At 40.9% G+C, this 24,801-nt stretch overlaps 1 protein-coding gene across 1 annotated transcript in view; it reads right to left on the bottom strand.

Annotated features, from left to right (window-relative positions):
* cfap20dc (CFAP20 domain containing) overlaps window positions 1-23,773 on the bottom strand; it is a 69,040-nt gene extending 45,267 nt beyond the window's left edge. The window contains exons 1-9 of the mRNA XM_071381209.1: window positions 23,436-23,773; window positions 23,242-23,331; window positions 20,818-20,911; window positions 20,615-20,687; window positions 11,581-11,692; window positions 8,561-8,714; window positions 7,704-7,850; window positions 2,546-2,739; window positions 1,543-1,669 (exon numbers count right to left, since the gene is read on the bottom strand). Of these exons, the coding sequence (XP_071237310.1) occupies window positions 1,543-1,669; window positions 2,546-2,739; window positions 7,704-7,850; window positions 8,561-8,714; window positions 11,581-11,692; window positions 20,615-20,687; window positions 20,818-20,911; window positions 23,242-23,331; window positions 23,436-23,456 (1,012 nt within the window). The 5' untranslated portion in view covers window positions 23,457-23,773. The remainder of the gene's footprint in view (window positions 1-1,542; window positions 1,670-2,545; window positions 2,740-7,703; window positions 7,851-8,560; window positions 8,715-11,580; window positions 11,693-20,614; window positions 20,688-20,817; window positions 20,912-23,241; window positions 23,332-23,435) is intronic.
* Between the last annotated feature and the right edge of the window lie 1,028 nt (window positions 23,774-24,801).

Below are 24,801 nucleotides of genomic sequence, written 5' to 3' on the forward strand. Positions count from 1 at the left end.
GTTTGAATCCAGGCTGTATCACAGCCGGCCGTGATTGGGAGTCCCATAGAAGGGCAAACAATTTGGCCGGTGTAGGCTCTCATTGTAAAAAATAATTAGTTCTTAACTGACTAGTTAAATAAAGGTTAAATAAAAAAAATGACTGTGTGTTGCCATGTTGATAATGTGTCATCAACAACATCACTTGATTGGTTCATCTGACAGGCAGCCCAGATTACAATGCATGTTAGTAGCCTCATTGACAATGTTTTCATTTTGACAACAATAAAAAAAAAATGAAAATAATTGTCTTTTTAGAAGGCTCTCCTGTTATAGACTAGCTAGGTCAGGGTTCCCCAACTGGCGGCCCACTGGACGAAGTGGGCCGCCAGTTCAATTTAAGAAAACATTTTTTTATTTAAAAATATATATATTTTCTTATTGGACATAAAAGACTGTAAAAACACCTGCAAATCAGCTTAGAGTGATTTTAATTTTGGAAATCTGTTCCAATGTATTCCCACACATAATAAAGAGATATACAGTATGCGATCGTATACAAATGTAAGCAAGGTTTGAAATGATTCTGTTTTAGTTATATATTATATCCGTTTGTGCTTCTTGCGGTCAATCTGCAGTTTACAAATGATTTGTAATTATGTTCCGGCCCCCTGACCATATGCTTAAGAAAAAAATCGGCCCGCGGCTGACTCTAGATGATCCCTAAACTAGGTGATATGGCATGATAAATTGACCAAAACATTATACTGTGCATTATGGGCTATCATAGCCAGCTAGTCCAAAACCACGGCATGCTCAGCTATCCTTGATGGATATTTTGCATGCTAGTGTCGTTATCGGAACAGCTTGCTACAGAGCAGGATTTTACTATGGATTATGGATTTCACTATGGACATTGTTAACATAATTTGGTCTCATAAATCTTACAACTAGCTGCAATTGATTTAATACGAGTGGACACTGTTAACAACCCGACATGTCTGTTGCTAAATCTTTCAGATCAGACACCTAGCTAGCGTCAATACTCCTTTTTCTAGCTAGCTGTTTCTAGCCCAGCTAGCTTGCTAGCCTCTACTGGGTTTGCAGTGAAGTCCCTCACTGCAAACCAGATTGAATACCGTTTCATGCATAGTGTACACAATCTGCAAAAGTGACTTTATTACCATGCAGTTGGCTTGCTTACTAACCTTGTTTGCTGTTAGCTAGCTTGCAAACACAGTATGATCCGATGCACATGTCAAAACTACTGTAATGTTTAACACAGCTAGACCTTGCTCGCTGAACGGACACCAAAGGCCATGAGTAAAGTAGGCGCGCGGACGCTCTACCATTCCTATTACGCTGTTTCAATATGGCTGCGGCCACATCTCTCTAAGCTTGAACAATTTCAAATATTATGTTCTAAAAGTATTGTCCTAACATTCAACAAGGTTACCTAACATCGACATGTAAAACAATGTTGTAGGTTGATTTGAGCATTTCAGTTGAATGTAAATGTCTGGCATTTTTACTTGACGTTGTGTGGAACAGACTTGTCCTTACCTGCCAGCTCATAAACAGAGTCATTCTTCTGGCTACTGGGACCAGGTTGTTTCTCGCTCCAGTCTCCATGATCCTGATGTCTCTCTGAAGCAGCTGTTCTATTTGTTTTTGCACCAGAGACAGACCCCTGTGACAGAGAGAAAGAAGGAGAGAGAGGGAGAGAGCGAGGGAGACAGAGACAGAGAGAGAGAGTGAGTGAGAGCGAGAGAGAACAAGATTGGCAACCTGTTGCCACAAGAAAAGGGCAACATTATGTTGATTTATTTTCCCTTTTGTACTTGAACTATTTGCACATCGTTACAACACTGTACATAGCCATAAATGTCTCTATTCCTTTTCCAACTTTTGTGAGTGTAATGCTTACTATTTACAATGTAAACATATGTTGCCCATGCCAATGAAGCCCTTTGAATTGAATTGAGAGAGAGAGAGAGGTCTAAAAACATATTATAAAACATAAATAAAATCAGAGCACTAAAGACTGAAACAGCAAAGCAAAAACAAACAAAAGAGGATCACAGAGCGGATCTCTCACCGGGCGTCCTAGAAGACACAGCACTGGCTTTCCAATGATGGGAGATATTACAGGTGGATAACAATACAGAAATAGTTCAGAATGCGTCAAAGACCCAAATAACTCCCGGTGCCTCAAGACAACATCCGTTGAGTCTTATCATCATGAAACTATTGGAGAAAAAGAGAAACAAAAGCAGGAATACCTAAAATACTATTCACAAAGGTCTCTTTTAGTTGAGTAAAGTTTGCTCTTCAAAAAGTGGATGTGATATCTATGCTTGGAGAGTGGGCCAGCGCTACAATAAAATAATAACAGCTCCTCCCAACACTTATTTTCACACTATTGGTAAATGCAATAGTCACATCGTATGATAAATGTGTTCATGTGGGTATTCAAAAGAGAGACTCTAGCGCTCCCATGCAATATATTTATATATGAAATCAACCCATGTTTGGACAGCAAGCTCCCTTCTCAGGGGAGTATTACCATATTCATGCTTCGGTGTGTCCTCCCGTCCTGTGTCCTCCCGTCCTGTCCCTGTCCCTCTGAGAGTCCACCGTTCTTCCTTCCGGTCAGTGGAGGGGGTCCTAAAACCCTCGATCCAAATGCGATGTGGGAGGCGTCCGGCTGGATCTTGGGGCCTCGAGCAACACTGGCTACCCTGACACTGCCTGACTGATCTGGAAGGTACAAAAATAAACAGATCATTTGGATACTCATTTGTTATCAATGTTTACAACGCATAGGATCATCTCTTTCAATGTAATACTGGGAAAATAGATAGTGATCGTGACTGTGATAGGGATCAACAGCAATGTTTGGCTGTTTTGTGTAATTTTCAAGTAACCAGCTCAAACACATTACACATAGGCTTAATGTAGCATATCAGCAGCCTATTACTTTTAAACTGTTTCTCACACAGTCACCACTTTGCACTTATTTGTGTTTCATTAATATTACTCAAGGCTAAGAATAGAGACAAACACCGCCTATGTAAAAGACAGTGATATCCTGACATTGCAAATGGATTCCAGCTGATTTAACATATGGATTTGAGCTTGATATTACAGTGGCATACTAGCACCCCTCTGTACATAATTAATTTACAAACATAAATTACACCCCTTTCAACCAAAATTGATAAAAAACGGACATACAGTTGAAGTCGGAAGTTTACATACACTTAGGTTGGAGACATTAAAACTCGTTTTCAACCACTCCACAAATGTATTGTTAACAAACTAGTTTTGGCAAGTCGGTTAGGACATCTACTTTGTGCATGACACAAGTCATTTTTCCAACAACTGTTTATAGACAGATTATTTCACTTATAATTCACTGTATCACAATTCCAGTGGGTCAGAAGTTTACATACACTTAGTTGACTGTGCCTTTAAACAGCTTGGAAAATTCCAGAACATGATGTCATGGCTTTAGAAGCTTGTGATAGGCTAATTGACATAATTTAAGTCAATTGGAGGCGTACCTGTGAATGTATTTCAAGGTCTAGATTCAAACTCAGTGACTCTTTGTTTGACATCATAGGAAAATCAAAAGAAATCAGCCCCAAAAATTGTAGACCTCCACAAGTCTGGTTCATCCCTGGGAGCAATTTCCAAACGGCTGAAGGTACCACGTTCATCTGTACAAACAATAGTATACAAGTATAAACACCATGGGACTATGCAGACGTCATACCGCTCAGGAAGGAGACGCATTCTGTCTCCTAGAGATGAACGTACTTTGGTGCGAAAAGTGCAAATCAATCCCAGAACAACAGCAAAGGACCTTGTGAAGATGCTGGATGAAACAGGTACACAATTATCTATATCCACAGTAAAACGAGTCCTATATCGACATAACCTGAAAGGCCACTCAGCAAGGAAGAAGCCACTGCTCCAAAACCGCCATAAAAAAAGCCAGACTACGGTTTGCAACTGCACATGGGGACAAAGATTGTACTTTTTGGAGAAATGTCCTCTGGTCTGATGAAACAAAAATAGAACTGTTTGGCCATAATGACCATCGTTATGTTTGAAAGAAAAAGGGGGATGCTTGCAAGCCGAAGAACACCATCCCAACCGTGAAGCATGGGGTGGCAGCATCATGTTGTGGGGGTGCTTTGCTACAGGAGGGACTGGTGCACTTCACAAAATAGATGGCATCATGAGGCAGGAAAATTATGTGGATACATTAAATCAACATCTCAAGACATCAGTCAGGAAGTTAAAGCTTGGTTGCAAATGGGTCTTCCAAATGGACAAAGACCCCAAGCATACTTCCAAAGTTGTGGCAAAATTGCTTAAGGACAACAAAGTCAAGGTATTGGAGTGGCCATCACAAAGCCCCGACCTCAATCCTATGGAAAATTTGTGGGCAGAACTGAAAAAGCGTGTGCGAGCAAGCCTGCAAACCTGACTCAGTTACACCAGCTCTGTCAGGAGGAATGGGCCAAAATTCACCCAACTTATTGTTGGAAGCTTGGAGAAGGCTACCCAAAATGTTTGACCCAAGTTAAACTATTTAAAGGCAATGCTACTAAATACTAATTGAGTATATGTAAACTTCTGACCCACTGGGAATGTGATGAAAGAAATAAAAGCTGAAATAAATAATTCTCTACTATTATTCGGACATTTCACATTCTTAAAATAAAGTGGTGATCCTAACAGAAATAAGACAGGGAATTTTTAATAGGAATTGTGAGTTTAAATGTATTTGGCTAAGGTGCATGTAAACGTCTGACTTCAACTGTAGCTATGTTATAGAAACTGTGGTATAACTAATCGGAGGAATATTGGGAGTGGGAAATAAGCACCATAGCTTCCTTTATATAAATGCAGAAGCTTGAGTCTGATTGGTTTGAAACACCACAACTTACAGGCCTGGGTCGTTCCACAAAATGAGTCCCTTTTGCGTCCTTTTGATATTTTAAGTAGAAATGGTGCCTGTTATATTAAATGAAGTGCTCTTTAATATAGACCATATGGAAAATTCAATAAATCAGATTTTTGTAAACCCCTTGTTAGTTTGTTGCTTTCATACAGTAGTTTCTAAAGATGATCATTTATTTAATGTGATTATTGATTTATTTTAAGGTTAAAAAAACAACTCATTTCAATAATGGTGAAACTACTCCTATTTAAATATTATTTTTCAAAAGAAACATTAAACATCAGTCCTGTGTGGCTCACTTGGTAGAGCATGGCACTTGCAACACCAGCATTGAGGGTTCGATTCCCACAGGGAACCAGTATGAAAATGTATGCACTCACTACTGTAGGTCGATCTTGATAAAAGGGTCTGCGAAATGACTGTAATGTAAAAAAATGTCAAAGCAGGTGAGCTGGTTCTACTTTTTTTGCAATTTTCTGGTTTTGTGGTGCAAAACTGAGTGGGTTGAGCATTACACGTCAAGCCTGTTTCCCATAAATACACAGGCAATAATTTTTTCACTATATTTTTTGTTGTTGTGAAGCTTGCATCCAATTGCCCCTAATTGTTGCACACAACGAGCTACCATTCCCCCTGTCACATGGGGATTTATGGCTGATTTAAGATGAAATCGTCAACTCTGTTGCGTTCAACACCGTTACTTTCTTTGGCACTTAATAGGCACTTACCATATAACAAATAAATAATAATAATAATAACCTCTTGAGATAGTTTAAAAAAAAGTTGAACATGTGCTCATCATGACAGAATGTTAAAATTAGGGGAAATAAAGGTTTTCTTCACCACACTGCCCAAAAGGGAACAACCCGCCTACACTTTTCCATAGCAAAGTGCCTAGTGATAATTGGATGAACCTAAAGACAAGGTCACACCATTGTTGAAAAGACAAAACCCAGCATGCAATTGGTTCAACTGTTCTCTCTCAACAACAACAAAAAATCTCTATAGATGTTTCATCTTTTAATTTGCTGTTTGGCTGACGAATGTACTAAACTCAAGAAACAGTAATTAGCAACAGTCTTTTTTACACAATTAGATTGGATGTCTACTTTAATAGCAATCCCTTTTAATCATTATTAGGCATGTTATGCTAATAACTAGACCAACCAATTATGAGAACTAATTTACAAGAAAACGAACGGTGTGTGCGTGAGCGAGTGTGTGCATTGCATGTGTGTGAATGTGTGTGTGTGTGTGTCTCTCTCTTGGTGTGTGTGTGTGTGTGTGTGTGTGTGTGTGTGTGTGTGTGTGTGTGTATGCATGCATGCGTCCAAGTGTGTGTGTGTGCATGTGATTACTGTTCATTTCTAATGGCACGGCCAAGTGACTCAACATGCTGGAGACAGCTGTCAGAACAAATAAATATGCGCTGATAAAAAGGCCACAGAGGTACTGTCTGTCTGTAGGGGAGCAGAGTGGGGCTGCTGAATCACTGGCGCATGTCTTTCTCCCTCATAAACACATATAATTGCTGTTCTCTCTCTGGGTGTACAGGTGCGGGGTGATGTGCGAGCCAAATTCCAAAGGCCACCTGGGTTTTAGAGTGCAACAATCACACTGTGCCGCCTGCAGCAGAGTGGAAGCTTTTAGGTGAGAATAAAGGCAAGTCCTTTAAAGTACTACTTACTGCCTGTTCTGGTTTTTCATTGCTTTCAACCATAAAACAACAAAAGAATGTACACAAAACAACAAGAATGGAACTTTGACCGCCTTTCAAAGTTATGAAGGAATGGTTACGTAAAGCCACATAATCTCAATGGGCATTGCTGTACTCTGATGATGCTGTCTTCCTGGGTATGCCTTTAAGGCCCTGTCTTCATGTATTTAATCCCTCAGAAACTCTATTAGACTTTACGTACCATGTGTGATAGCAGCTCAGGAATCAACAGGAGATGAACTGACAGATTATTATGTAAGCCATGAGAGACAAGGAAACTATCTGCACATGATTACATGCAACAAAAGTCTCTGGAAAAGCACAATCTATATTCGACTGTTTATTTGTGTTTAAACATGTTATGGACATATTGAAAAACAAAACACATTTTACATTTCAAAGATAAAGATTTGTAATACGCTGCTTTCAATAAATGGAAAACTGTTTGCAACTATGGGACTATGTTTACTTTGGTTAGATGTGGGGGTCTGAGGCTGAGTTTAGCCAGTCATGAAGCATATCCAATCAGGGGAACAAAAACAGTAGGAGCCAGAAAGGGCAAACCAATTTCAGAGAATTACTGGTGTCTGTTTGAAACAAATGGAAAACTCTGGCTTATATGGAAATTAATTGAACTGAATTATTATTTGTTTCTTGGTCAAAGACGGAACAAAATGGACGTAGCCTAGAACTGTTTGATGAAAATATATACTGGACTTGATTTGATTGTTTTGTATTACTGGGTTATTGTTACTATTATTGGACAATCACTTGGTCAGCTATTGACACTTGAGAACAGATGAACAAGAACTCAAGCTCTATCCCAACCATAACGTGATTGTTCTAACCAAAGAGGGGGATTAGAAATAAACACAGATTGCAATGTGGTTACATTTGTTCTCTCAAATGAAGAAAGTCACACCCACACATGATTTTGAGTGTGCAACTTTCTTTTTTACTTGTATTCAACACCTCACAGAAGGGATGTAGGTTCTTTATCTATTTACTTCATAGATTTGTTGTCTCACCCACCAGACTCAGAGTTGAGAGGGCAAGTCTTCAGGTCTGCCAGTCTCAGCCGCTCCATGTTCATTACCTGGATCACCTGGTGGACGTCAGGGGGTAACTGGCAGCTCCGAGGGATCGAGTCCATGGGACCATTTCCACCAATATATAGGTCTACAGAGGGAAAACAAAAAACTAAGCATGAAACAAGAGAATGAAATAAACCAAAAGTGATCTAGCTGAAAACATAATCATGGAGGTATTGGCTTTCTCAAGGAAAAGAAAAGAAGCTTTTGCATTATAATTCATTAAAAAATAAATAATTCCAGGCCTATCCATTTTCCAGATGAATTAGCAGGCAGTGTAATGGGTACACACACACACACACACACACACACACACACACACACACACACACACACACACACACACACACACACACACACACACACACACACACACACACACACACACACACACACACACACACCAGTAATCTGCTGCTCAAGGTGTTGCTGTGCCATATCAGTTCTCATCAACAGTTCTCAACATGCTCTGTGAGGGATGGAGGTGTGAAGTTGGACTCGCCCTGGGGTGTGTCATTGATTCACCATGTAGGAAGAGGCTATTCACATGATACACATTGGCTTACCATGACTGTTTAAGCAAGGCCAAGCAACCTACCATGGTAGGCCAATGGTAGGCCATTTTCAAAAATGTTCATCAGAATAAAAATGTACAGTTTAATATCCATGGAATGGACAAAAATGAAGAAGACATGTCTTGCCATAAAGGAGCGTTTAGAGTGTTTTGGTGTGACTGATTGACTGACTGACTGACTGACTGACTGACTGACTGACTGACTGACTGACTGAATGTTTTACCTCCATCAGAAGCCCCTGCAGGCTCAGTCTTCATGGTGAAGATTCTCCGTAACTTACAGCTGGCAGAGACAGTGATTCCATCCAGGGATAAGAACCCTGCACCTTTAAACAGCTCACTGGTGAATGACACAAGGTCGATGCACATGTTGCACCACTAGAGATGAGAAAAGAGGGAAGAGAAGGAAATTGTTTTGTTCAGACTATCTAAAGCAATTTAAACAGTTGACAGCTGTCCTCCTTGTCCCTGTTTTTTTGTTAAAAAGTTTGTTGAAGAAATATCCCAGCGAACAACAAATGCTCCCATAACTTTAGAGAACATTCCTTTACAGGTCCAATGCAGACGTTTTCATCTCAATATCAAATCATTTGTGGATAACAATTAAGTACCTTAATGTGATTGTTCTACTAAACTATATGGAATAAAAAGGTCATACCAAAGATCCTTTTTTCTATTTGATTTTGAATTTTTAAGACCCCTTGAAGTATCAAAAATGAATTGGAATTGTTTTATTTATTTGGCCTTACTGCTATTAGCCCATACAAACGCATTGAATAAGAAAGAGACAGATACAATAAGAAACAACAGATAGTCCCCCCCTAAAAATCTAAAGGAAGTTTGTTCTGAAGTGTCTATCCTTAGAGATATAGGAAAGATTCTGATCTTATCTCTAAGGATAGACACTTCAGAACATTTATTTAGATATTTTTTACATGTATTTAACGGTTTATATTTGTCACTAAACAGTCTACATACAGTGCCAATCAAAAGTTTGGACAAACCTACTCATTCCTGGGTTTTGCTTTGTTTTTTACTATTTTCTACATTGTAGAATAATAGTGAAGAAATCAAAACTATGAAATAACACATTTGGAATCATGTAGGAACCAAAAAAGTGTTAAACAAATACAATTTCTTTTTACATTTGAGATTCTTCAAAGTAGCCACCCTTTGCCTTGATGACAGCTTTGCACACTCTTGGAATTCTTTCAACCAGCTTCATGAGGCAGTCACCTGGAATGGATTTAAATTAACAGGTGTGCCTTGTTAGAAGTTAATATGTGGAATTTCTTTCCTTGTTTGAGCCAATCAGTTGTGTTGTGACATGGTAGGTGTGGTATACAGAAGATAGAACAGCTGAGAACATAAAGAGAAACGACAGTCCATCATTACTTTAAGACATGAAGGTCATTCAATCCGGAACTTTGAATGTTTCTTCAAGTGCAGTTGCAAAAACCAAGCGCTTTGATGTTACCTCTGCTGCAGAGGATAAGTTCATTAGAGTTTCCAGCCTCAGAAATTGCAGCCCAAATAAATGCTTCACAGAGTTCAAGTAACAGACACCTCTCAACATCAAGAGGAGACTGTGTGAATCAGTCCTTCGTGGTTGAATTGCTGCAAAGAAACCACTACTAAAGGACACCAAATCTATCCTTTGGTCTGATGAGTCAAAATTTGAGATTTTTGGTTCCAACCGCTGTATCTTTGTGAGACGCAGAGTAGGTGAACGGATGATTTCTGCATGTGTGGTTCCCACCGTGAAGCATGGAGGAGGAGGTGTAATGGTGTGGGGTGCTTTGCTGGTGACACTATCAGTGATTTATTTAGAATTCAAAGCACACTTAACCAGCATGGCTACCACAGCATTCTGCAGCGATACACCATTACATCTGGTCTGCACTTAGTGGGACTATCATTTGTTTTACAACAGGACAATGACCCAACACACCTCCGGCTGTGTAAGGGCTATTTGACCAAGAAGGAGAGTGATGGAGTGCTGCATCAGATGACCTGGCCTCCACAATCACTAAACCCAATTGAGATGGTTTGGGATGAGTTGGGATGAGTTGGACTGCAGAGTGAATGAAAAGCAGCCAACAAGTGCTCAGCATTTGAAGTGGTCAGCATACTGTTGAAAAAGCATTCCAGGTGAAGCTGGTTGAGAGAATGCCAAGAGTGTGCAAAGCTGTCATGAAGGCAAAGGGTGGCTACTTTGAAGAATATAAAATATATTTCGATTGTTTTTTGGTTACTACGTGATTCCATATGTGTTATTTCATAGTTTTGATGTCTTCACTATTATTCTAGAATGTAGAAAATAGTAAAATAAAGAAATACCCTTGAATGAGTAGGTGTCCAAACTTTTGACTGGTACAATATATACCTGGTACAATATATACTCCCATAAATTTTTTCAACCGGGGGACCATCAGAAAAGTTTTTTTGGGGGAAGAACGTTTCTTTGGGACCATCAGGCGACATCCTGAAAAACGTTTTTGGGGAAGTCACCCGGAACAACCCGGGAACTAAACAAAAACCTCCAGGGGACCATTACAGAATGTCCTATGTTTTAAATGTCTTTGAACACAGGAATGCTCTTGCAATGTTACAATGAAACGTGTCTATAACATTAATATCTTATATTTGGAGAACATGGCACCATGTTCTGTGTATGTTTGGTGTGATGTTGATGGAATATTCTCCTAACCCTCAGAAAACTGAAAACGTTAATGTTCTTGCAACCTCCCATAAAATGTGTCTAAAACATAAATATCTTATATTCTAAGAACATGGCAACCATGCTCTGTGTATGTTTGGTGTGACATTGATAGAATATTCTCAGAACCCTCAGAAAACAGGACACGCAAATGTTCTTGCAACGTCCCATGAAACGTGTCTTGAACGCTAATATTGAATATTCTGAGAACATGGTAATCACGTTCTGGGTAAGTTATGTTTGACATTAAGGAATTGTCCTAACTCTAACACCAAAACATGCTAAATAGGCTCTCATAAGGTTTTTGCTGACATAGATAGAATGTTCCTACAACTAATGGAAATCTGGACACTCAAACATCAGGAGAACATTACAGATAACATTACAAAAATGTTCTCTCTCCCTAGAATTGTAAGCTGGGATAGTATCTTTTGAACTGGTAGAAATTGGCAGAACTTTCTTAAGTCACAAGCAACCTCGATATATTGTACTTATGGTAGCGGTGGAGGCGAGGGCAATACTCACAACGTTGCGTTTCAGACCTAAAGGTATCCTTGCATGCAAGGGTGTAGCAGAGAACTCTTTATGAACCGTGGATAGGTACAGCCTCCTTTTCAGATGACCTAAATCAGTTATCCTGAAAAACAAGTGAAGGAATTCATGAGTTAATAGTGAACAGGAATTATATATTACAACAAAGCTTTCAAGTCTTAGAAAAAAGGTGCTATCTAGAACCTAAAAGGGTTCTTTGGGCTGTCCCCATAGGAGAACCCTTTGAAGAACCCTTTTTGGTTCCGAGAAGAACACTTTTGGGTTCCATGTAGAACCCTCTCCTAAGAGCATGCTTCATGAACCCAAAAGGTTTCTACCTGAAACAAAATTGTGTTTTGTGTTTTTTACCTGGAACCAAAAACGGGTTTCCTATGGGAACAGCTGAAGAATCCTTTTGGAACTCTTTTTTCTAAGAGTGTAGCCTTGAGAGAGTTGGGCAAGTAACCGAAAGGTCACTGGATGGAATCTCCAAGCTGACTACGTGAAGAATATGCCAATATGCCCTTGAGCAAAGCACTTACAGTGAATTCGGAATATATTCATACACCTTGAAATATCACTTTTACATACATTTTCAGACCCTTTACTCAGTACTTTGTTGAAGCACCTTCGGCAGCGATTACAGCCTCGAGTCTTCTTGGGTATGACACTACAAGCTTGGCACACCTGTATTTGGGGAATTTCTCACATTCTTCTCTGCAGATTGTCTCAAGCTCTGTCAGGTTGGATGGGGAGCATCACTGCACAGCTATATTCAGGTCTCTCCAGAGATGTTCGATTGGGTTCGGGCTCTGGCTGGGCCACTCAAGGACATTCAGAGACTTGTCCCGAAGCCACTCCTGTATTGTCTTGGCTGTGTGCTTAGAGTCGTTGTCCTGTTGGAAGGTGAACCTTCGCCCCAGTCTGAAGTCCTGAGCTCTCTGGAGCAGGTTTTCCCTCAAGGATCTCTCTGTACTTTGCTCAATTAATCTTTCCCTCGATCCTGACTAGTCTCCCAGTCCCTGCCACTGAAAAACATCCCAAAAGCATGATGCTGCCACCACCATGCTTCACCGTAGGGAAGGTGGCAGGTTTCCTCCAGACGTGACGCTTGGCATTCAGGCCAAAGAGTTTCATCTTGGTTTCATCAGACCAGAGAATCTTGTTTCTCATGGTCTGAGAGTCCTTTGGGTGCCTTTTGGCAAACTCCAAGCGGGCTGTCATGTGCCTTTTACTGAAGAGTGGCTTCAGTCCGGCCACTCTACCATAAAGGCCTGATTGGTAGAGTGCTGCAGAGAGGTTTGTCCTTCTGGAAGCCTCTCCCTTCTCCACAGAGGACCTCTGGAGCTCTGTCAGATTGACCATCGTGTTCTTGGTCACTTCCCTGACCAAGGCCTTTCTCCCCCGATTGCTCAGTTTGGCCGGGCGGCCAGCTCTAGGAACAATCTTGGTGGTTCCTAACTTCTCCCATTTAAGAATGATGGAGGTCACTGTGTTCTTGGGGACCTTCAATGCTGCAGAAAATTTTTGGTACCCTCGACACAATCCTGTATCGGAGTTCTACGGACAATTCCTTCGACCTGATGGCTTGGTTTTTGCTCTGATATGCACTGTCAACTGTGGGACCTTATACAGTAGACAGGTGTGTGCCTTTCCAAATCATGTCCAATCAATTAATTTTACCACAGGTGTACTCCAATCTAAACATCTCAAGGATGATCAATGGAAACAGGATGCATCTGAGCTCAATTTCAAGTCTCATAGCAAAGGGTCTGAATACTTATGTAAATAAGGTATCTGTTTTTATTTCTAATACATTAGCTTTTTTTTTTAAAACCCGTTTTCACTTTGTCGTTATAGGGTATTGTGTGTAGATTATTGAGGTAAAAAAATAATTTCATCGATTTTAGAATTGTCACGCCCAGACCGTAGATTGCTTTGTATGTTTCTATTTTTAGTTTGATCAGGGTGTGATGTGGGTGGGTATTCTATGTCTGGGTATTCTATGTTGTAGGTCTAGGTTTTCTGTTTCTGTGTGTTTGGCCTGGTGTGGTTCCCAATCAGAGGCAGCTGTCTATCGTTGTCTCTGATTGGGAGCCATATTTAGGTAGCCTGTTTTCCCACTTTTGTTTGTGGATGTTTGTTTCCTGTTTAGTGTTTTGTTTCACCTTTCAGGACTGTTCGTTTGTTGTTTTTGTTGTTTGTCAAGTGTTTTCGTATTTTATAAAAAAAAATATGACCACTTACCACGTTGCACCTTGGTCCTCCTCTCCTTCTCCAGACGACAATCGTTACACGAATAAGGCGGTAACGCAACAAAATGTGGAAAATGTCAACGGGTCTGAATACTTTCTGAATGCACGGTAACCCTAATTGCTCCTGTAAGTCGCTCTGGATAAGAGCATCTGCTATATGACTAAAATGTGAAATGAAACGTTATGGTTTTAATAAGAAAAATAAGATTGATCTTTTAAAGGAACAAACCTGCAGTTGCTACATCCATTTTTGGACATATACATTGATGATATATACTCATTGATTCTTGAAGAATAAAATTATTAAATGCCTCATGAGCTTAGTTCAACTGTCGTACCCCATCAGAACCTAAAATATAAGCTTATTTTTCTCCAATATTTGTAAACATTGTAAATGTACACAAAACTGTAGTCTCAATATATGCTTACAACTATAATTTTGATATATTGGATGGTCCTTGCATCAATAGCTCATTAACAAATAACATTTCTCCAGGCCCGTCCCTCAGCTGTTAACCAAAGCCATTGTTGTGAGGGAGAGCTGGCCTATTAACAGTGAGGGAGAGCTGGCCTATTTTTCCACTCACACAGCTTTCAGGAGCATAATCTATTGTCTTGTGTCAGCGTGATAAGATGCATCCCCTTCATTGTTAGAGGTGGAGGGTAGAAGAGAAGAGGGAATTAATCAATTTACATGCTAATTCACTTTCACCACCTCCACTGAATTATAGCACCTATCTACCGATCCCCACCCCTAAAACAGAATTCAATTTGTGTGAGGAATGAAGATGTGTTGAGGGGTGAAAATGTAATGTTACAGCTAGCTTAAAGCCCCCGAGGGTGTGTTATTAAGACATCAAACAAAGTGTCATTATAATAACATTTTGTATATTGGCCTATCTTTTACGGCATTCATTGTATGTTGCGTGCATTCTCTGCAAAGACACACACAGATACACAGGATTTCATCATATAGGTGTAAAAAAATAAAAAAATTACACTGTTGACCCACAATTTCTGGTAAATTCACTTGGCTGGTGGTGGTAAAAGTAACAAATGTGACACCAAATTCTTCTGGATACATGCAAGAGTAAGTTACATCTTAGATGCAAGGGCATAGTACAAAATAAATAGCATAGTACAAAATAAATAGCATGGTAATTCCGTCTACAGTTTGGTAATCATAGTGGCATAATATCACCGGGGGCTAAAAGCCAAATGGCTCAAAGGCAGAGGACAAATCATTTCTCTCCGTCTCAAGGTTATATGGTTATTCTGAATTAAGTATACATGCATCATTGATACGAAACTGACACAACCTTCAGTTGAACAATGCGAACAATGAAACATTTGCTACTTTGGGTACAGAGAGCTTTCGGCAGCTTGAGCCAACTCAAGTTCGGATTTGTCACAAGTTGAGGACTGTGTGATCTGAGGCACAGAGATTGATGAAAAACTGTTGTATACTTAAACCATTTTGAGTTATGTGTGTGTGCAAGTAAGCATGTTACTCATGATTAGGGTTGCAAATGTTACCAGTAAACTACTAGAACTTTTGTAGCTTTCAAGGTTTTGGGGGAATTTTACAAGATGATATCTAATGGCATTTTTTTGGTACTTCAGATTATCACAGGTGTCTGTGCTTATTCCTGTCCCTCTGTGTGGCCTTATCACATGTAAAATATATTAAATAATTAAATAATATGATTTTAAAATAAAACATTTAATGACAAAGCTGGGGAGGTACTCCTAAGCTATAAGGGCACAAGGCGAGACCCAAATGCAGACATAGGAGGCAGATGGTTGAGCTCCGATATATATGATAGCAAAAGGGGTAGGCAAAAGGCAGATCGGGTACAGGCGAGAGTTCATAAACCAGGTCAGAGTCCAAGCGGTACAAGATCGAGGTCAGGGGCAGGCAGCGTGGTCAGGCAGGCGGGCTCAGAGTCAGGACAGGCAAGGGTCAGGCAGGCGGGCTCAGAGTCAGGACAGGCAAGGGTCAGGCAGGCGGGCTCAGAGTCAGGACAGGCAAGGGTCAAAACCAGGAGGGCAAGAAAAGGGAGACTGGGAAAAGCAGGAGCTGAGACACAAAACCGGTGGTTGACTTGACAAACAAGACGAACTGGCACAGAGAGACAGGAAACACAGGGATAAATACACCGGGGATAATAAGCGACACCTGGAGGGGGTGGAGACAAGCACAAGGACAGGTGAAACAGATCAGGGCGTGACATACGCTATATGCATTTTTTTTTTTTAAAGACGGTCATACCTAGGATAATTCTTCTATTTGATTTAGAATTTTAAGACCCCTTGAAGTATCAAAAATGAATCTGATTTTTCTTTGTGGATCAGGAAACATTTGTTAATTTTTTCGGTCACTAAATATATACTGTCTAACCACATTTTTTCCAACTGGTACATTGACAACTGGTACATTGGGGATATTCAGACGAGACTTGTGAGGCCTGTGGGCGTCCTAGAACAAAACAACCGGCATGTACGTGTTCGTGAGTTTCACCTTAACACAGAGGGGTCACATTAGAGTGTAGTTCAAACTGACAGACAGAAGTTGGCAGATCGGCTGTACCAACTTCAGACTAGTCCCAAGACACGTGTGGGGGTCGTAGAGCAACACGGAGAAAACCATTGTGTTCTTGAGAGTCTCATCTCTCCATAGAGGGGTCATAATAAAAGTTTATCTAGGCCAAACCGTTCAGACGATTTTGTGAGAAGACCGATTTTCGGAAGTGTTACATAGGCGGATGCGGTGGATTGAGACGCATCCAACTGATATCTCTAGTTTAAACTGACACATTTTTATGGGGATTTTTTTATTATGCTAATTAGATTTACGAAGGGAACACGAACATCAACCTTATTAATAAGGCTATTTTCTGTTAAACTATATGGTCTATCTACCAAAAACTCATGGACAATATGGACCAAAATATTGAAAATTAAACCGAAAATACAGAAGAAATTACTGAAGATTCCAGTAACTTTGGTAAATTACTGGTAGTTTTGCAACCCTACTCGTGAAATGATTCTAAGCAAAAACACGTAAGAATATGGCACATGGCTTGGGTTCTCCTCCGTCCTCAACACACACACACACACACACACACACACACACACACACACACACACACACACACACACACACACACACACACACACACACACACACACACACACACACACACACACACACACACACACACACACACACACACACACACACACACACACACACGCGTTAACAACTGATCAAGCTATCTGGCCTACGAGAGCGTTACAGTATTAAGACCTTATTCTACTTACAGCTGAGATGGTGTGTTTAACCTCTATTCACACAGACACAAATTAAGACAAGGCCTATCAACATGGCTGTCCTGATGCTAAACAGCCTCTCTCAGGGTCCCAAATGGTACCCTATTCCCTTTATAGTGCACTACTTTTGACTAGGGCCCATAGGACTCCGGTCAAAAGTAGTGAACTATATAGGGAACAGGGTGCCATTTGGGACATCCTCCCAAATGTCTCCCAGCATGTCTTTCCTCTGTAATGGGCTTTGGAACAGTGTTCACCTGTTACCTCTACTCCTTTCACTTGTTACCTCTTCTCCACCTAGCAGATATGATTAACCATCTCATCTCCTCACCTCGCCCAATGTCAGGGTACTACACTGGTGAGCACCAATTACTGTTACTGTGTTCAGTTCTGCATGCAATCATAACGTACTATGCTATTATTCATCTACACTATATATACAAAAGTATGTGGACACCCATTCAAATTAGCGGAGTTGGCTATTTCAGCCACACCCATTGCTGACAGGTGTATACATTTGAGCACACAGCCAGGCAATCTCCATGAACAAACATTGGCAGTAGAATGGCCTTACTGCAGAGCTCAGTGACTTTCAACGTGGCACCATCATAGGATGCCACCTTTGCAACAAGTCAGTTTGTTCAATTTCTGCCCTACTAGAGCTATCCCGGTCAACTGTAAGTGCTGTTATTGTGAAGTGGAAACGTCTAGAAGCAACAACGGCTCAGCCGCGAAGTGATAGGCCACACAAGCTCACAGAATGGGCCCGTTAAGTGCTGAAGAGCGTAGAGCGTAGAAATCGTCTGTCCTCGGTTGCAACACTCACTACCAAGTTCCAAACTGTCTTTGGAAGCAACGTCAGCACAAGAACTGTTCGTCGGGAGCTTCATGAAGTGGGTTTCCATGGCCAAGCAGCCGTACACAAGCCTAAGATCACCATGAGGAATTCCAAGCGTTAGCTGGAGTGGTATTAAGCTCGCCGCCATTGGACACTGGAGCAGTGGAAATGTCTTCTCTGGAATGATGAATCACGCTTCACCATCTGACAGTCCCGACGGATGAATATCGGTTTAGCGGATACCAGGAGAACGCTACCTGCCCCAATGCATAGTGCCAACTGTAAATTTGGTGGACAGTGTCCCGTGCACAAAGCGAGGTCCATACATAAATGGTTTGTCGAGATTGGTGTGGAAGAACTTGACTGGCCTGCACAGAATCCTGACCTCAACCCTATCTAACACCTTTGGGGTGAATTGGAACGCCGACTGTAAGCCAGGCCTAATCACCCCAACATCAGTGCCCGACCTCACTAATGCTCTTGTGGCTGAATGGAAGCAAGTCCCGCAGCAATGTTCCAACATCTAGGGGAAAGCCTTCCCAGAAGAGGAGGCTGTTATAGCAGCAAAGAGGTGACCAACTCCCTATTAAACGCCATGATTTTGGAATGAGATGTTCACATACTTTTGGTCATGTAGTGTATCTTCATCATCTGCAGGGAGGGAGGGGGGGAAGGGGAGGGAGGGAGGGAGTTTGAGAGAGAGAAAGTAGGAGAGGAGGACCTTATGAAATAGAGGGAAAGAAGCAAACTGAAAGCCTAAAGTAGCTCTTCTGGCCCATTTTCCACACAGCCCCCTCCTCCATCTGAACGATAGCTTCATTAACACTAGCGAGTAACCATGACCAATGTCTCTAATGGATTGCATTTTCTCCAGCCTGGAGTTTTACATAATTACACGGTACCGGTGACCAGGACACAATCGAAACGCTGCGTTTTTCCATTATTGCATCTTTATTAATTAGTGCTTCAGAATAACAAACACTACACAGAAAGATGATGCATGAAATTCATCAACATCACATCAATGTTTTCACTGCAGCGGGACCAACAAGTCTGCTCTGTCGAATGATATAGGGCCTATTCTCGGCCCATTATAGGGCCTATATATACCGGTAATACATTAAGGCCTATATTTACTCAATTTAGAACAATTCACAAAAGTGTTTGAAGAACACATTTGGCAGACCGAAAGTCCCAAACTGATTAAGTTTCCATTTCAACCGAATGAACTGCAAGTTACCAGCAAAGAAAGTGTGCAGCCAAGACCGTTGCTTCACTTACTTCACCCTCTTCATTATTGTGACTACAAATCAAGCCAGGGCTTTGAATATGATCAACTGCCAGCGCCTGTTTTCTAATCTGGAAATTAGTTTTGCAGCACAATGGATTATCTTCTTGCTAAAAGCCAATTCTACAAATGTGTTATTGTCTATCTCAAATAGAAAAAGGTTGCTGAATTAAAAAGAACATTTGAATTGAATCACTCTAGATAATTTAACACCTGATTACTTTTGTTTATAATAACTTTTTAATATCCACCTCATCGGAAGTGTTGATTTGAGCAATTCTGATTATGGAAATTCTTCTTCGGATGACAGGATTACACATAGAGTTTAGAGTGTATGCCATCTCTCCTTTACTGTGTACTAAGCACACTGATTTAAGTTTGTGTGTGTGTGTGTGAGAATGTGTGAATGAATTAATTAAAGTGTGTGTGCATGTGCGTGCATTTAGATGTGTGTGCATATGGTTGCTACTCTGTGAACAATGTGTAATCCTTTTGTGTAAAGCTAACCCGACCTTCAACATGATGATCTGCTACTGTAATTACATATACTACTGCCTGCAGAACAGAGTTTCCTAATGGGTCACACTATAAAGGTCCTGTGCCTGCCCAGCGTGACACAGTATAATGTGTCACAGAGATAAATCTCGTCAGTCCCTTCATTAAAATGGTCAGGTCCTATCAAACACATTGCTTCAGTTCAGACACACCATCACTGTGGGCTTTTATTCTTAACTTAATGAAGTTTCAGTAGACAAAAGATTACAGAATTATCCAATACTAACTCACTGTCATTATAATGAGAGAGAGAGAGAGAGAGAGAGAGAGAGAGAGAGAGAGAGAGAGAGAGAGAGAGAGAGAGAGAGAGAGAGAGAGAGAGAGAGAGAGAGAGAGAGAGAGAGAGAGAGAGAGAGAGAGAGAGAGAGAGAGAGAGAGAGAGAGAGAGAGAGAGAGAGAGAGAGAGTGTGTGAGTGAGTGAGTGAGTGAGTGAGTGAGTGAGTGAGTGAGTGAGTGAGTGAGTGAGTGAGTGAGTGAGAGAGTCTGTGTGCATGCGTGCGTATGTCTACATTAAAAGGTAATGGATGTCTTTTGGAACCAATAAAACTGTCACTCTGTTTTCCTGAGGAATTAGTGGCTGGATATAGATGATCAACTCATCTTGGGAGGAGGGAGAATACATGTGACCAGGGGCAGTTAGATTATGGCTGACAGACAGCTTCAGTGTTAAAGATGTGTGATTACAGTGGTTTTTCTGGTATGAAGCAAGGCAATGAAGTAAGTGAAAATAAGAGGATACTGGTCTGGTAGGCTACTTACACAAGCTCTGTAGAGAAGTCTTTACATTGGGAAACATTCAGCTGGAGGACCAAGAATCTCTGTACCAGTCCAACTGGAATGACAATCAAACAAACAAACATTATTCAACCTAGAGTAAATTAGTAATAGTTCGTTTTTTCAATAGGAGTAGTTGGGTACAATATTCTTAGGTCTCGTTCAAACAGTATATGGTTGAGACTTACGAGCCATTTTTCCATCCTTTGGCATCTGCATTTGAATAGCTTGGCTGCTCCCCTCCAGACTGTACACAAAGCTCTTGACCTCTTTGTCAAACTCCTAGAGCAGAGCAATGCAAAAGTGCTAGATTATGATGATCAGGTTATTCATATCAGCAGTGGCAGATTGGCCATCTGGCAAATCTGGCAAATGCCAGATTGGCTGGACCATTTTTTGCACATGCCATTGCGCGGGCATAGGCCTATACCGTGCATTCGGAAAGTATTCAGAACCCTTGATGTTTTCCACATTTTGTTACGTTACAGCCTTATTCTAAAATGGATGAAATAGTTTTTTTCCCTCATCAATCTACACACAATACCCCATAATGATAAAGCAAAAATAGGTTTTGATATATTTTAGCAAAGTTATTAAATATAAAAAGCTGAAATATCACATTTACATAAGATTTCAGACACTTTACTCAGTACTTTGTTGAAGCACCTTTGGCAGTGATTAGAGTCTCAAGTCTTCTTGGGTATGATGCTACAATCTTAGCACACCTGTATTTGGGGTTTCTCACATTCTTCTCTGCAGATCCTCACAAGCTCTGTCAGGTTGGATGGGGAGCATCGCTGCACAGATATTTTCAGGTCTCTCCAGAGAGGTTAGATCGGGTTCAAGTCCGGGCTATGGCTGGGCCACTCAAGGACATTCAGAGACTTGTCCCGAAGCCACTCCTGCAAAGTCTTGGCTGTGTGCTTAGGGTCGTCCTCCTGTTGGAAGGTAAATATTTTCCCCAGTCTGAGGTCCTGAGTGCTCTGGAGCAGGTTTTCATCAAGTATCTCTCTGTACTTTGCTCTGTTTATCTTTCCCTCAATCCTGACTAGTCTCCCAGTCCCTGCCACTGAAAAACATCCCCACAGCATGATGCTGCCACCACCATGCTTCACGGTAGGGATGGTGGCAGGTTTCCTCCAGACGTGACGCTTGGCATTCAGGCCAAAGAGTTTAATCTTGGTTTCATCAGACCAGAGAATCTTGTTTCTCATGGTCTGAGAGTCTTTAGGTGTCTTTTGGCAATTTCCAAGCTGGCTGTCATGTGCCTTTTACTGAGGAGTGGCTTCCGTCTGGCTACTCTACCATAAAGGCCTGATTGGTGGAGTGCTGCAGAGATGGTTGTCATTCTGGAAGATTGTCCCATCTCCACAGAGGATCTCTGGAGCTCTGTCAGAGTGACCATTGGGTTTTTTGTCACCTCCCTGACCAAGGGCCATCTCCCCCGATTGACCAGGCGGCGAGCTCTAGAAATAACCAAACTTCTCCCATTTAAGAATGATGGAGGCCACTGTGTTCTTGGGGACCTTCAATTTTTTTTTACTCTTCCCCAGATCTGTGCCTCGACACAATCCTGTATCGGAGTTCTACGGACAATTCCTTCGACCTCATGCCTTGGTTTTTGCTCTGACATGCACTGTCAACTGTGGGACCTTATGTAGGCAGGTGTGTGCCTTTCCAAATCATGTCCAATCAATGGAATTTACCACAGGTGGACTCCAATCAAGTTGTAGAAACATCTCAAGGATGATCAATGGTAACAGAATGTACCTGAGCTCAATTTCGAGTCTCATAGCAAAGGGTCTGAATACTTAATAAGGTATCTGTTTTTTATGTTTTCGCTTTGTCATTATGGGCTATTGTGTATTTAATCCTTTTTAGAATAAGGTTGTAATGTAACAAAATGTGGAAAAAGTAAATGGGTCTGAATACTTTCCGAATGCACTGTATGTCCCATGGGTAATAGCATAGTGTTGAATTGCAAATTAATACGCCTATGATATTAGTTAGTGCACATAACGATGTATGTAATTCATCTATGACGAACAAAAAATAAAAATTCTGGAGTCCTATTTTGACAGTAAAATAACAACTATAGTTTCATTGTCAACCCAAAATTCATGACAATGACTGGAATTAGTTAGCACATAAAAACATCTTGAATTATGCATTCCTGCTTGGACGTGTTAGATGAAACAACTTATTTTATGAATAGGCCTACCTCAGTAGTCTATTTATTATACTTCTTAATATTAGTAAAACATATGAATGACTTCATAAGATGATTACTCATGATTTGGGTGTGATCAGGATTTGGGTCTGACCAAATCATGGGCTGGTGCCACCAACCTTAAAAGTGTAAAATGTTAGTCTGGTGCCCTGTAATAGTAATTAACACTTAGTGTTGATTCAGGGGAACACATTTGACAGGCACTAATTTGCAATACAGCCTAAATCGGCTTGGCTTTTATAACGTATAACCTAAGGCGCAGACAGGCAGGGAGACATTCAGAGAACAGGAAGAAGCACAGAGAGGGGAGGGTGCTATTTTTTCCGACCTACAATTGAATGTGAAAAATCATGCAATATGTCTGGCTCAATATGCAACTCACTTTATTTATAGCTGATTTTCCTCCACAAAGTTTCCATTTTGCAACAGGATCTTTGCCTTGTGCACTGAAGATCTCTACAGCAGCTCCACCCTTTGAAGAAAATGCCATTCGTTTTCATGACACAGACAGTGAGTGTTTGAGAGGTAACGGTCAGGCTATGTTGTACATTGAAGATTTGTTAAACTAAGATTTACCTGATATTCGTTCTTAAACATGTTTCAGGTAGGATATCTTCTTTCCCTTGTCAACCACTAATGTTAGCTAGCTAGATAACATTCTGGACTGGCATGTGACCACTTCCAATAGCTGGCTACAGTAACGTTAGCTGGCTAACGTCATTTTATTTAACCTCGGCATGCATGTGTCTAGCCATCAGTCCAGTGTTGGCTTTACAGTCAAAGATTGTCGGCACGCTGGCCACGGGAGTGTTCCAAAACAGAGCAAATTCTCGAAATAATTCTTCATCCGTGAGTTTCAATGTTTGCTAGCTAACTGGCAAATGCCAAAGTCTGCTAGCTAAAATCCACAGTTAAGTTCCCTAGTCATTTGAGTCGGGGTGTCTCCATGGTGACAAGACGCACATTGTAGCACGAGGCTGCACTACTGTAACGAGATCAGATCTAGTCAGTCTATCCCAAGTCGGCATATGAGATAGTAAAATGTGTAGAATTGCAGGAAATTAACTTTAAAACAGCAAAAGACAGCTTATAGACGGCCAAAAATGCATTTTACGTACATGTCTTTAGTATTTTACAGATAGAAGGATGAAGGTCCAGTCCAGGAAAGTCTTAACAAAATGAAACCAAAATATTTAGGCTGACATCCAGTGTCCAGAAAACAGGGATTTGTGCTATATGCAAATATCAGCATTTATCAGCCAAATTACCCTATGAGGGTGTGGTGCCTGGACTTCATACTAAACAAAAATATAAATTCAACATGCAATATTTTCAACGATTTTACAGAGTTACAGTTCATATAAGGAAATCAGTCATTTGAAATCAATTCATTAGGCCTTAATCTATGGATTTCACATGACTGGGCAGTGGCGCTGCCATCAGTGGACCTGGTGGAGCATAGGCTCACCCACTTGGGATCCAGGCCCAGCCAATCAGAATACGTTTTTACCCAGAAAAGGGCATTATTAGAAACAGAAATACTCCTCAGTTTCATCAGCTGTCCCGGTGGCTGGTCTCAGACGATGAAGAAGCCGGATGAGGAGGTCCTGGGCTGGCGTGGTTACACGTGGCCTGCGGTTGTGAGGCCGGTTGTACGTACTGCCAAATTCTCTAAAATGGCATTGGAGGCGGCTCATGGTAGATAAATTAACTATTAACTAATTAGTCAGAATGCCAATTGCACACTCCCTCAAAACTTGAGACTTCTGTGGCATTGTGTTGTATGACAAAACTGAACATTTTAGAGTGGTCTTTTATTGTCCCCAGCATAACGTGCACTTGTGTAATGATCATGCTGTTTAATCAGCTTCTTGGATGGATTATCTTGGCAAAGGATAAATCCTCACTAACAGGTATGTAAACACATTTCTGAGATTTTTGT

This window comes from Salvelinus alpinus, chromosome 2 (assembly GCF_045679555.1).
Source record: "Salvelinus alpinus chromosome 2, SLU_Salpinus.1, whole genome shotgun sequence".
In the NCBI taxonomy this organism is placed as follows: domain Eukaryota; kingdom Metazoa; phylum Chordata; class Actinopteri; order Salmoniformes; family Salmonidae; genus Salvelinus; species Salvelinus alpinus.